The sequence below is a fragment of the Xenopus laevis genome, chromosome 4L (genome assembly GCF_017654675.1).
Source record: "Xenopus laevis strain J_2021 chromosome 4L, Xenopus_laevis_v10.1, whole genome shotgun sequence".
In the NCBI taxonomy this organism is placed as follows: domain Eukaryota; kingdom Metazoa; phylum Chordata; class Amphibia; order Anura; family Pipidae; genus Xenopus; species Xenopus laevis.
In genome coordinates this window covers 18165713-18179573 of record NC_054377.1, presented here as the reverse complement: position 1 = coordinate 18179573, position 13861 = coordinate 18165713, and the positions used below count along the sequence as shown (strand labels likewise).

At 40.3% G+C, this 13861-nt stretch overlaps 1 protein-coding gene across 1 annotated transcript in view; it reads right to left on the bottom strand.

The window, feature by feature from the left end:
* The window catches only part of ighmbp2.L (immunoglobulin mu DNA binding protein 2 L homeolog), a 34104-nt gene that overhangs the window by 19019 nt on the left and 1224 nt on the right, over nucleotides 1-13861 (bottom strand). Inside the window, exons 2-10 of the mRNA XM_018257515.2 lie at nucleotides 12517-12686; nucleotides 10947-11139; nucleotides 9472-9569; nucleotides 8150-8313; nucleotides 6181-6381; nucleotides 4547-4694; nucleotides 2215-2389; nucleotides 669-851; nucleotides 130-248 (exon numbers count right to left, since the gene is read on the bottom strand). Of these exons, the coding sequence (XP_018113004.1) occupies nucleotides 130-248; nucleotides 669-851; nucleotides 2215-2389; nucleotides 4547-4694; nucleotides 6181-6381; nucleotides 8150-8313; nucleotides 9472-9569; nucleotides 10947-11139; nucleotides 12517-12686 (1451 nt within the window). The remainder of the gene's footprint in view (nucleotides 1-129; nucleotides 249-668; nucleotides 852-2214; nucleotides 2390-4546; nucleotides 4695-6180; nucleotides 6382-8149; nucleotides 8314-9471; nucleotides 9570-10946; nucleotides 11140-12516; nucleotides 12687-13861) is intronic.

Genomic DNA, 13861 nt, shown 5'->3' with positions numbered 1-13861 from the left:
TGCACACAAAAGCCTAAACATTTTTGTTAAAAAATTAGGATTCATGGAAAATCCTGCTTTGTAGTTGCCACACTGGTCTATGCTTAATTTTGTATTGGGGACAAGTTTTGAATTTTTTTTTCGATCTACCTGGGTTTCCTTTGGATTGCTCGTCTTCTACTTCCATTTCAAAGAGGCCACAGTGAGCAGTGTCAATGAGCAGTAAAGGGATGCTGGTCTCCTCAGTTACAGAAACTCCTGGTAAATCCCTAAATGATCAGAAGAGACAGAAGTTCAGCCTGCAGCAGGCTCATGTAGCGCACTTATCCACAGAATACATAGGGGTATATTTATCAAAGAGTGAAGTTAGAGGTCACCACAGTCCTCTAGAGTGAAATTCACTTAGACTGTAAGCTCTACGGGGCAGGGACCTCTTTCCCAACATGTCTCATACCACTTAATCTCTTTGTCCTATGATTCTGTATATATTTATTATGTAAATTGTCTCCCCCATGTATATATATTGGAATTTTATGCACTGTACAGCGCTGCGGCTCCTTAACAGCGCTTTACAAATAAAGATATACATACGTACATTCAAATTCCGCCTCTCTACATTCATAGCTATGGGATTTTTAAAGTTTTTAATGTTGGTCAATACTTTACGTAGTATAAAAACTTGGTCTTACTTCAACAAATGATGAGCGACCGAGGAATGAGCAATAAGCCGCCCTCCGTACAGCGCGTCTGACGCCCACTGCATTATAGACTGATGCATGCGGTACTGAACGGTCAGCATTTTCACTACTTTCTCTCCATACTTATCAGTGACGCGCTCCATCAGGCTAAGAGATAAGCCATTAGCTGCAGCCCTGTATAAACACAAAGTACAACGGTAAACATGCAACAGCCACTCCCAAAACTTTGAGTTTATGAGCTCAGAAGTCCTAACTATTCTATAGAAAAAGGAGATGTAAATGCCCCCTCTGGCAACCAAAAACATGCAGAGGCTCCCTGTGCTGGCTCAACAGTTAAAGGGGAAATAAGACACTTTCTAAATATAGTAGAAACTCCATTTTACATCACCTGATTTTAAGTTTTCCCTCATTTTACATTGTTGTTTTGTGGTCCCATCTGTATATTATGCATAATACATTTCCCTGGTTTTATATTTTCCTGGATTTTGCACCATTTTTTTCTGGTCCCCTGAAAAACGTAAAATGGGGGTTCTACTGTACAATCAATTAATAATTCTGCACCGTTTAAGATATAATCAAGTTACTCTTCAGCATCTCACTCTCCACAACCTTCATGCTGAGGTCTGGGTCAGTCACTCTTCATGCTGAGGTCTGGGTCAGTCACTCTTCATGCTGAGGTCTGGGTCAGTCACTCTTCATGCTGAGGTCGGGGTCAGTCACTCTTCATGCTGAGGTCGGGGTCAGTCACTCTTCATGCTGAGGTCTGGGTCAGTCACTCTTCATGCTGAGGTCGGGGTCAGTCACTCTTCATGCTGAGGTCGGGGTCAGTCACTCTTCATGCTGAGGTCGGGGTCAGTCACTCTTCATGCTGAGGTCGGGGGTCAGATTTTGATTGACGGGTAGGTCTAATACATCTTTTAGGGGGAGGGGCTCCCTTTCTTAGTGGAATAATTCAAATAACCAACTCCAGCACCAACAAAAGGTAACAAAATATCAGACACTGGCAAACACCCTGCACACAGAGAAACAGGATTTCCATCAGAGCTGATTATTTTTTAAACAGTGAGCACCTAGGTTAAGGGTGTAACCCCCCCCCAAAAGGATGTATTAGACCAAACCGTCAATCAAAAACTGACTCCACCTACTGCATGAAGGCAGAATGAAGAGAGAAAGGTTGCTCAGAAGGGTAGAGTGAAGAGTAGCTTGATTATTTTATAAATGGTTAAAAATTTCTTAATTGATTATATTTAGAAAGTTTCTTATTTCCGCAAGATGAAGCTTATAGAAAATGTTCAGATAGATCCCCTTTAACTGTATGGAGAAGCAGCATCTTTTCTCACACTACTCACTTGACTGGTGACAGCCCAGAGAGAACGGGTCAAGTAATGCCAGCAATATCCCCTTAGCATGAGACTCTCAGTGAGATAGAACAGGGAATAGTACGTTCTTCTGAGACTCCCTGCTGTAAAGGTGTTAACGGTTAAAACAAACGTAAGAGGAGTGGAACCCCATGCCAACTGGAATGCCAGTTTCTTACTTGTGTGAGATTATAGTTGGAGGTAGTTGCTTGTGATCACCAGCCAAAATACACTTCTTAGCCTGCAGCAGAGAAATCCAGCAGCTCGCTTCTAATGCCTGCGCACACTCATCAATCACCACTAGGTCAAAATAATCTTCCGGAAGCAATTTCAGAGGGCCGTCCAGTGAAGCGCCTGGTAAAGAAAACTTTCTGATGAACATCTAGATCAGTGTGTGCAACATTTTTCATGTAGCCAGTTGATTACTCGTCAAACTGCATGTTTGAGGGGTCCTATTATTATTATTAGAATGATGATGTCATATAAAGAAGTTTGTGAAGTCCTTGGAGTGCTATGTTTGGCTCGTGTTCCTCCAGTTGGATAGTCCTGATGAGGCTCGGGATTCCAACCTTCCACCATATGCAAACTGCTTATCCTCTCTATTTCATAGTTAAGGTGCCTACCTAGCCGAAATAATTTCAACCAAGGGGAGAAAAGTCACAAAACACCAGCCATTTACTGCACCCTTCCAACATAGGTACTTAAAGGGATACTGTCATGGGAAAAAAATTTTTTTTTCAAAACGCATCAGTTAATAGTGCTACTCCAGCAGAATTCTGCACTGAAATCCATTTCTCAAAAGAGCAAACAGATTTTTTTATATTCAATTTTGAAATCTGACATGGGGCTAGACATTTTATCAATTTCCCAGCTGCCCCTGGTTATGTGACTTGTGCCTGCACTTTAGGAGAGAAATGCTTTCTGGCAGGCTGCTGTTTTTCATTCTCAATGTAACTGAATGTGTCTCAGTGGGACATGGGTTTTTACTATTGAGTGTTGTTCTTAGATCTACCAGGCAGCTGTTATCTTGTGTTAGGCAGCTGCTATCTGGTTACCTTCCCATTGTTCTTTTGTTTGGCTGCTGGGGGGAAAAAGGGAGGGGGGGTGATATCACTCCAACTTGCAGTACAGTAGTAAAGAGTGATTGAAGTTTATCAGAGCAGAGGCAGCTGGGAAATTAACAATATGTCTAGCCCCATGTCAGATTTCAAAATTGAATATAAAAAAATCTATTGGCTCTTTTGAGAAATGAATTCCAGTGCAGAATTCTGCTGGAGAAGCACTATTAATTGATTCATTTTGGAAAAATTTTTTTGCCCATAACAGTATCCCTTTAAAGGACCAGTAACATAAAAAAATGTTTTAAAAATTCGTTAATATACATTAAAAAAAAACAAAAAAAACCCAAGACAAATTAAACTTTAAAATCGGAACGTCTTTATTAAGAAATAACTTACCCTCACTACCATTTAATGTATAACACTTGTCAACATTGAACCTCATTTTCCAATTTGCTGCACAGTTTTCCAGATTAGTTAAATCACTCTGCAAAGTGGCAGCATCCTGCATGAAACATTTAAAGGGCAACTAAAGTCTGACATAGAATAATGTAAGAAATGCTGTATTTTGTATACTAAATATAAACATGAACCAACTGCACGGGAAGCCCAATTAAACAAATGATTTATGCTTTTAAAGTAGCACAGGGGGCTGTCATCTTGTAACTTTGTTAAATATCTTTGCAATACCAAGACTACGCACTTGCTCTGGGCTTAAATTGTGAGGTTAAGCTTAGGGATCGTCATTAATGATCAAAACAGAACAATTCAAATAATATCTGCCAGAAGCTGATACGGGAAGACTGATTAATAATCAGAATATACAGACTGCACTGGGTCTGCGGATACAAATCTACACAATTGTTACAGGGAAATAAACAAAGATGCTCGAGTTCTGGGAAGTAAGGTGGGGGTTTGAAAGTATGATCATTTCCCTGCACAGCAGTTAGGGACCATCTGAAGTTTCCTATCCGTTTCCTATCCGCATGCAGTCAGAGCAGGTAAAACGAAGGGTGAATTTCACTGCATACAGTCAGGTTTCTTATATAGGTTTCTTATAAAAACGATAGACATTTTTTAATTAAAGTATATTGGAGATAGGTTTCTCTTTCATTAAAGAAAGTAAAAATGGGTTTTTATTTTTTTGCCTTTACATTCCCTTTAAGTATCATCAGCAAAAACAGAGACAGCACTTACAAAGCCCACCACAATTAATATCTACTTCCCGTTGTCATTATACCCGAGAATAAAAAGTTGTCATTCTAATAACTAAAATGTATTTGCATTATGATGGGAAGGTGCCAATAAATGATCGGTTCCCATTTCCCTCCCCTTCATTGGAAACATCTGTAAGATTCATACTGTGAATGTCTGAAGTTCACCTCTTCAGGAAATCAATGGCAAAGCCAAACTTATGCAGAAGTATTGGGTGACATGGGTCACTGTGACTCACCTGTGTTTGTCGCAAGTATAACATTGGCCCGTTTTAAAGTTTCCACCATGGCGGCTTCTTCTCTCACTTTCAGTTCTTTTCTTAGAGCTTTAATTTCCATTTTGTACCCACTTTTCTCTTCCTTGCCGCGCAGCTTTTTCATTTTAGCCTTTCAAACAAAATGAAATGATTTAATAAGGGGCAGAAAATATCTTTCCTAAATTCTATAAACAAAAGATAATGATAGAGAACTACTGTTGCACAATTATAAAACCATAAAAGCAATGGAAACTGTGCGCCAACGCATTTTTAGCATGTGCAAAGCAATTTGTGATCCCTGTGGGTAGTTCTAATAAGTCTAAGGATAACGGAAAATACTTAGATGGAAAAAGTCTCTGAAAATGGTGTGACGTTATGCCCATTTAAAGTCCAAGTAACCAACTTAAAGCCCAATGTATATTGTTACAATCGTGTATGGTTTTTATTGCTCTACCGGTCTTGAACCTCAAATAAGCAACTGTCCCCTGAAAACACAGATGTCTGCAGTTTCAGGCATTACCTGCTTATATGTAGTCAGCATTCTGTGACATGAGCACCTCACTTTCAAGGTTTCTGTGAGAAATGGTGGGCCCCATAAGCTCAACTAGTCTGCCCAACACAATTCTTCCTAAACTTTTCTCTAGTCCACCTAAACCATGCCCCTTTCATGAGAAACCCTTTCACTGTGGTGCTGACTTCCTGATTTAAACCTTGTCCCTGATAGGAGTCCTCCTTGTACCCACTGAAAGTGGTCCTGCTCACCTCAGATGGAGTGCTCAAGGTAATGCCTCACACCAGCCTAGGCAAGGAGGCTTATGCCTGGATTAGTCTCCTGCATATAGAATTCACCTCTCTGATAGAGACCAATCACAGGAAAAAAAGCATTCTAAAGGCTCTTTTACCCTTAAACGTTCTTTGACACACTTACTTTCTTTATTCCCCAAAATTCTGTTATTCATCCTCAGTCATACCAACTATAGTAATGTGTATCCTTAAAGGAGAAGGAAAGGCTAAATTTAAGTAAGCTTTATCAGAAAATTCTATATAAATACGCCCGTAAACCCTCAAAGTAATGCTGCTCTACGTCCTCTGTCAAAAGAAACACTGCATCTATTTTCCTTCTGTTTTAGACTTCCGGTTTTCAGCGTAAACCTCCAGGGCACGGCTTGAGCATGCTCAGTGTGCTCCTCTCTCCCCCTCCCTGCTCTAATGTGACCCCACAGCTGAGTGAGCAGGGAGAGAGTCAGGCAGGAAGTGATGTCACACCAAGCTAATATGGCAGCTGCTATCTTAAACAAACAGAGAGAGCGTCTAGAGCTGTTTACTCGGGTATGGTAAAGCGTTCTGCAGAATAAATTATTGTGTTATAGCTTGCACTATTGTGGCTAATCTATTGGCAATAAACTGCTCTGGTAGATTTCTTTCTCCTTTAAGATTAACAATATATTATGTGAGCATTTCACATTTGTAGCCCTAAATTGCTGCTGACCAGAATTCTAAGCATACTCAGAGGATGAGAGTTGTAGTTTTCAAAGGGTGAGGGTTATGTATGTACTTTGTTGATTTTACCGTCACAGCTAATACCCTGTCTCAATACAGTCTATAACGTGACTTACAAAGGTTTGGTCAATATCTCTCCTTATGTCGGCCACAATCTGTGCATTGTCACCTCGTGCCAGCACGGCATCCAGGGAATGATGCTGTAAGGATTCCAACAGGCGAGCCGGGTGACCCAGACGCAAGATCTTCTCTTTAAAAGTAGACAATCGCTCCACCAGATTGTCTACAGCGACATTTGAAGGGGCACAGCAAAGGACCTATGGAAACAAAATAAAGTACAATCAGCAGATAATCCTATAAACAGGGGTTTACTCCTATTTTTCGTATAGACACTGAATAAAATGTTATCAGCTGCGGTTAGGGTTGCCACCTTTTTTAAAATTCTCTACCGGCTGGTGGGGGGCGGGGACACAAAGGGGCGGGCAGTGATGTCAAAAGGGGGGGCGTGACATCAAAAGGGGCGGGGCTGCGCCATGGACGCTAAAAGAAGCAAAAGAAAAGCTAAGTTCCAGGGGATTGGGGGCAGGCCGAGGGCTCTTTTTAATCATATTACAAATTTACCGGCAGCTATGTTGCCGGTAAATTTGTAATACAGGCCCCGGCCTTGGCAGGTATTTTACTGGTAAAATACCGGCCGGGTGGCAACCCTAGCTGCGGTCCCCATCCTCCTTCACATTTAAAGGAACAGTTCAATGTAAAAATAAAAACTGGGTAAATTGATAGGATGTGCAAAATAAAAAAATCTAATATAGTTAGGAAAAAATGTAATGTATAAAGGCTGGAGTGACTGGATGTCTAACATAATAACCAGAACACTACTTCCTGCTTTTCAGCTCTCTAACTCTGAGTTAGTCAGTGACTTTAAAGGGGATCTATGTCGAAAATGAAAATTTAACATCAGCTTCATCTTGCTGAAACAAGAAACTTTCTAAATATAATTAAAGATGTTGTACCATTTATAAAATAATCAAGTTACTCTTCACTCTCCCCCTCTGAGCAAGCGGTCTCTCTTCATTCTGTTTTCATACAGTAGGTGGAGTCAGTTTTTGATTGACAGTTTGGTCTAATACATCCTTGGGGGGGGGGGTTGCGCTCTTAACCTAGGTGATCACTCTTTAAAAATAAACAGTTCTGATGGAAATCCTGTTTCTCTGTGTGCAGGGCGTTTGCCAGGGTCTGTTATTTTGTTACTTTTTGTTTGTGCTGGAGTTACTCTGCTACGGAAGGGAGTCCCCCTAAAAGACGTATTAGACCTACCTGTCAATCAAAATCTGACCCAGACCTCAGCTTGAAGAGAGCATGAAGAGTGACAGGTTGTTGAGAGTGAGATACTGAAGAGTAACTTGATTTTTTCTTAAACTGTGTAGAATTTTTAATTGATTGTATTTAGAAAGTGCCTTATTTCAGTGAGATGATTACATTCTTATTTTTGCAATAGATCCCCTTTAAGGGTGGCCACATGAGACATAATTGTTCAGTGAGTTTGCAATTGATCCTCAGCATTCAGCTCAGATTCAAAAGCAGTTATGAGCCATGTGGCTCCCCCTCAAGTCACTGATTGGTTACTGCCTGGTAACCAATCAGCGGAAACCAAGAGAGCTGCAAAGCAGGAAGTAGTATTCTGGCTATTATGTTACACATCCAGTATCTCAAACCTTTATACATTACATTTTTGGCTAGCTAACTACATTAGAAACATTTTTTATTTTGCACAGTTTTTATTTTTAAACCGAACAATTCCTTTAACAGTCAAGGCCTAAAGCCTGACTGAGTGTGCAGCTTATTGCCCCATGTATTGGGCTCACAGGACCCCTTACCCATTGTAAATCTGACCAAAAATCAGTCACATATGTATAGGACAGTTTTAAAAATACTTTCAAGGGAGGACTGCATCAGTACATACAGTCGTAGTTCAATCTGCCTTATTATCTCCTCGGCCAATGATCGGATCAGTCGATCTGTCCAGCATATGGGTGGCCACTGTAACCCTTACAGTTTTAACAACCTTAATAGACTCTTGCTCACCTTCAGTCCTTCCTTCACAGCTTGAAGAATAATTTCTACAACTGTGGTGGTTTTACCCGTACCCGGTGGACCATGAATAACAGCAACCTCTCTCTGACCGAGAGAAAAACTCACAGCTTCTTTCTGTGAATCATCCAAGGACAAATTGAAAAATTCCGCAGGTCCTAAAAATATACAAAATTAACATTCAGGTCCAGCAACCTATATCAAATAATAAGCAGGCATAATATACTGGTCATCCGTTCAAAAGCTCCCGGTTCACTCATTATATGCATGTATGAAGTAGGAGTGGTGGACGCTCACCCCCTCCCTTTGCCCGGGTTCCATTACACGCATGTGTATAATGAGTGAGCTGGAGTACTACCCCCTACTCTACATAGTCCCTGCTCCCACCTGCACAGGTGATAACTCCATTAATTGCCCCATATCCTGTAATTACCCCTCATTGCAGAGTAAGCGAGCTGAGCTCAAGGGTGCCATCTCCTTCTCTTCCATAATCTTCGGGTTTTCTTCCAAATCTTTGGCTATTTCCATCACTTTTGGCGCATGCGCAGTTGTCCGGAATGGCCGACACACAGCTTACTTTCCGAAGATTACCGAAGAGAAAAAGATGTCGCCCGTGAGCTCCACTGCGCTTACTCTGCAACGAGGGGTAATTACAGGATATGGGGCAATTAATGGAGTTATCACCTGTGCAGGTGGGAGCAGGGAGGAGGGACTATGTAGGGTAGGAGGTAGTGGGCTACTGCACCTTTAAATTAACTTTAATATGATCTAGACAGCATTCGCAATAATTTTTTTTTTTTTAATGTTTTTGAGTATTTAGCTTTTTGTTCTGCAGCTCTCCAGTCTGGGATGTCTATGGTCCAATTTACCCTAGAAACCAGGCAGTTGTTTAAATGACAGCATAGCAGAAAGCCTGAACAGACAGATAAGTAATAAACAGCAGCAACAACAATAAAATTGTAACCTCAACAATCGTTTGTTGGCTGCCGGGGTCAGTGACCCATTTTGAAAGCTTGAAGGAGACAGCAGAAGAAGACAATGAATTAAAAAAAACTATAAAGAAGAAATGATTACGGACAATTGAAAAGATGCTAGGAATGGGACATTTCATAAAAATAAAAGGAGAACTATCCCTTTAAACGTGAATGTATTTTGTATCTCTCTTTTATTTGTATTTATCTTTTATTTGCAATTATCTTTTATTGACCCCTGTTTGTTCTAGTATGCTCTTTATAAAATAAAAGCATACATACAAAGTATGTAACAATTGTTTTTTCTTGATGGGTTTGAATAAAACGAGCAAAATCAGGTCTTACTTTTTTGTACTGAGTGACTGGGTTCAGATGAGCAGAAGAGGACATCAATGAGATTAGATGCTTGTCCACTTCGGTATTGGCCTAATGTGGTCAAAGCTCTGGAACAAATGGCAGAATAAGAGAGTTCATCATTTATTATCAATATAAAGGCAATCTGTTTGCCTGCAGCACTTGCAAAGTGTACCATTAATATTTCTATTTTCAGTCTAAGCATGACATTTCTCCATGGTAAACTTCAGATTAATATACCTACTGATACAATTCAATGAAGCTCATGTTATAGACCTATTTGTTTAAGGGATGCACCGAATTCACTTTTTGGGATTCAGCCAAATCCCCGAATCCTTCGTAAAAGATTCGTCCGAATACGGAACCGAATCTGAACCCTAATGAACCGAATCTGAACCCTAATTTGCATATGCAAATTAGGGTCTGGAAAGGAAAAAAGTGGAAAACATTTTTTTACTTCCTTGTTTTGTAACAAAAAGTCACGAAATTCCACTTCCGCCGCTAATTTGTATATGCAAAATAGGATTTGGTTCGGCCAGGCACAAGGATTCGGCTGAATCCGAATCCTGCTGAAAAAGGCCGAATCCTGGATTCAGTGCATCCCTAATTTGTTTATTCAATAAATTCTGATTAGTCAGACAGACACCTCCCTGTAACCTTGCAACTGTCCTGCAGGACTGTGTGTAATACTTGTGGAAACCTTTGCTAGTACCGGTTATCCAGAAAGCTCTGAATTACAGAAAGCCATCTACCATAGACTAAATTTTATCCAAATGCTTTCCTTTTTCTCTGTAATTATAAAACAGAAACTTGTACTTGATCCCAAATAAGATATAATTAATCCTTATTGGAAGCAAAACCAGCCCATTGGGTTTATGGGGAGGCATATTTATTAAAGGTCATATTTCGAATTCAGGTGAGTTTTTCTAAAAACTCTATTAAATTCAAATATACTCGAAATTCAACTGGGGGGGTTTTATAAAAAAAAAAAAAAATTTTAAAATTCGGACTAATTTTACCGATTCGAAAATCGAATTAGACCAAACTCAATTTGAGTTGAATGTCAGGAAGGCTACTAAATTGCATAAGAGCCCTGGCCCGCTCGCACCCCCTGCTCCCCCGGTAGTTCCACCACTGGTCAAAGCTGTCTAAACGACCAATATCAGCAGCATTATCTGCCCGTGTATGGCCACCTTAACTATATTAGTAACATTTTTTATTTTGCATAGCCTATTTACCCAGTTTTTATTTTTACACTGAACTGTTCCTTTAAAACGTTTAAAAAGTTATAATGTATTTTGGTTACGCAAGGTTTGCTCTTATGCAGTCTGGGAAATGCATCTGCTGTAATGCCCAATTAGAAAAGTAATTAATCAACTGCAGTAATCTAACTTCTTACAGGTAAATGCATACATGCATACTACTACTTTCTATTAACATAACAGTGGAAGCAAGCATTAACTTACCTTTTTATTCTTTTGTAGGTAACATCGTTTGCTAATTTCAGGAGTCGATAGGTAGACTCGTTCCCTAGATTTAACCCATCATTACCGGATTCATCAAAAGCCACATTAATAAGCTTCTGTGTAACACCAGCCACAATCCCTGTAGCAAGCTGTTCATTTGGGCTATTTGCTTCATACAGTCCCACAATATCGCCTGCAACACAGACGTATGGGTTACTGAACATGCAATTCATTTATGTCAACAGCTCGACACTTAGGGGCAGATTTATAAAGAGTCGAAGTGAAAATTCGAATTAGATTTTTCCAATTTTTTTTTTTTTGGTCAAAACTCTCAAATTACATTGTGAATTATCCAAACTCGATTTGAGTTTTAATTCGTGAATTATCATACTCTGGCCCTTTAACAACTCGAATTAGACTATTCGCCACCTAAAACCTGCCGAATTGCTGCATAAGTCAATGGGAGAGGTCCAGGGATCAATTTGGTGATGTTTGCAACCTTCCTGGCAGCTCAGTAATTCAGGTTCAGACTCCAAACGGTTAAATTTTTGCAACATTTAGTTGATCCATTTCTCAGCAGCATCTCTGGAGTATTAGCAACTATTGTATCAATTCTAACAGCTCGCTGTAATGAAACCAAGAGATTCTGTCAGTAGGGACAAAGATAAGAAATTTATGAATTAAGGGGCAGATTTATCAAAGGTCAAGATGAATTTTGAATTAAAAAAATTCGAATTTCGAGCTATTTTTGTGTATTTTGACTAGGGAATAGTCCAAATTTGATTCAAATTTGAAAACATTTTGAAAACTGGAATATAGAAATTTATCATGTATTGTCTCTTTAAAAATTCGACCGACAATTTCGCTATCTAAAACCTGACGAATTGCTGTTTTAGCCTATGCGCTATTCCTTTGATTCGTGTGATTCGAATTTGGCTGAATACGGACCTATTTGATCGAAAACGGACCTATTCGTGCAAAAAAAAAATAAATTTGACTTCATTTCGGTTGGTCTTTTTGAATTGGAACTTCGAAATTTTTCAAATTCGACCCTTGATAAATATGCCCCTAAATGTTTCATTTTAGAACATTTTACAGGGTCGGCGACCCCCCTCCCAGAGCTGCTTTAGAAGGTGAAAAATGACACTTTTCACTTCAATATTAGAAAAAGTGTCACACATGGAAAATAGAAAGTAACTGAAAAAGGTCATTATTTCTGGTGAACTATCTGAAAACAAGTAGGTGTTTGAAGATGAACAACCCCTTTAATAAATCTGCCCCTTAAATCACACTGGAAAAACCCTTGAGAGAAGGTGAATACTCTTTACGATGGAGATGTGGAGAATAACAGGGGCTGTGTTCACTCAGGCGGAAAAGCCAGAAAAGAATGGAATTAATTTGTAATGTGATAAAGGGGGTGGAGCTGGGAAAGGTTTCCATTCAGGAAGTAGAAAAGTAGTGCCGTATGGGAGGAGGGTTGAGATGAAAACACCACATAGTCTTTACACTAGTGCAATGTTATATCTGCTAGTGAGTCCATAGTCTGTCAGCAGTCTATTTCAATACAAACCTGGACCAAAGTTGTTACTTGGGAGCACTGATTCAGAGTCATATTTCCTGGGCGTGAAAGTGACGAGTAGTCGTCCATACAACCCTGTCCTTTGGTTTGCGATCTGCAGCTTTAAAAGGCAGACTCCTCTACGCTGCAGTTCTTTTAAAGAGACATTTTCCTGCCAAGTTCTATAAAGAAAACAGATTACAGAGCTCAAAAATTGCTGTTATTTTATATAAAGGACCATACACAAGATTTTTTTGCTTTTTTTTCAGCTAGGACACTGGATTTTACTGCTTTACACAGAAATCAGGAACAGGAATAGACGGATGTGATGCAGGAGAGTTCGGCCGGCATCCCATGATCCACTGGGCTGGTCCAAAACCACACATTACTATGGGAAAGGTTGGGGCAGGCAGTGAGGCGAGAGCAAAGCTGAGGAATTTTAAAAAAATGTCAGAAAATGTGTCTGGTTAAAAGCAGTTGGGGGAACACTTGGAATATAGAATGTTGGATTAGAACCATATATGAGAGCCCACTAAGCCCAAAATTTCATACCAAAATTACAGAGATGTCTTAACACTCCATGATTCCTAAGCTCCTCCCTCCTAGGCAGTGGATGGGTTTAAGCCCTACAATTTGGAAATCTCTCATGTCTCCCAATTTCTCAGCATACCCTTGGAACTATAAGTAGGGTGACCTTTACACCATGTTTGTGTAAGAAACACTCACCCTGGTGGTCTAGTGGGCCGACGGGGACGCTCACCAATTGATATTTCTTCTGCCTAAATGCCGGCAATACTAGGGCACGGCGCGCACTTACAGGTTTTACGTGCCGTGCGCGGGACGTCATCACGCCGAGTAGCATGAAATTCAAATACTTAAGGCGGGTTTGAGCTCAAACTCATTGCCCATTGTTAGGTCTAACTTGTTAGTTTCTGGGTGTGAATTCTGTGTAGTTTGATTCCTGTTTTGACCCTTGCCTGCCTGACTATACTGAACTCTGTCAATCCTAACCCTTGCCTGCCTGAATATTGTGAATTTTACTGGTATTGACCCTTGCCTACCCTTGATCTTTGAACGCTGCCTGTACCGACCCCAGCCTGATTGACCTTGCTTGAACTCCACCTGAACTGACCACTGCCTGTCTCAATCTGCTTGAACTCTGCCTGTACCGACCCCGGCCTGTCAGACTAAGCTTTTTGTCCAATACCTGTTGCCTTCCGTCCAAAACCTCAGTAACGACTGTGCCCCTTTGCCTGTCCAGAACTCTTGCTTTGCTCCTCTCTTATTAAGACCTGGTGGCATCTGAGTAGCTGAGGGCACCTCCCGAGGCCAAAAGCGGCTGCTACAGGCGGAAGCA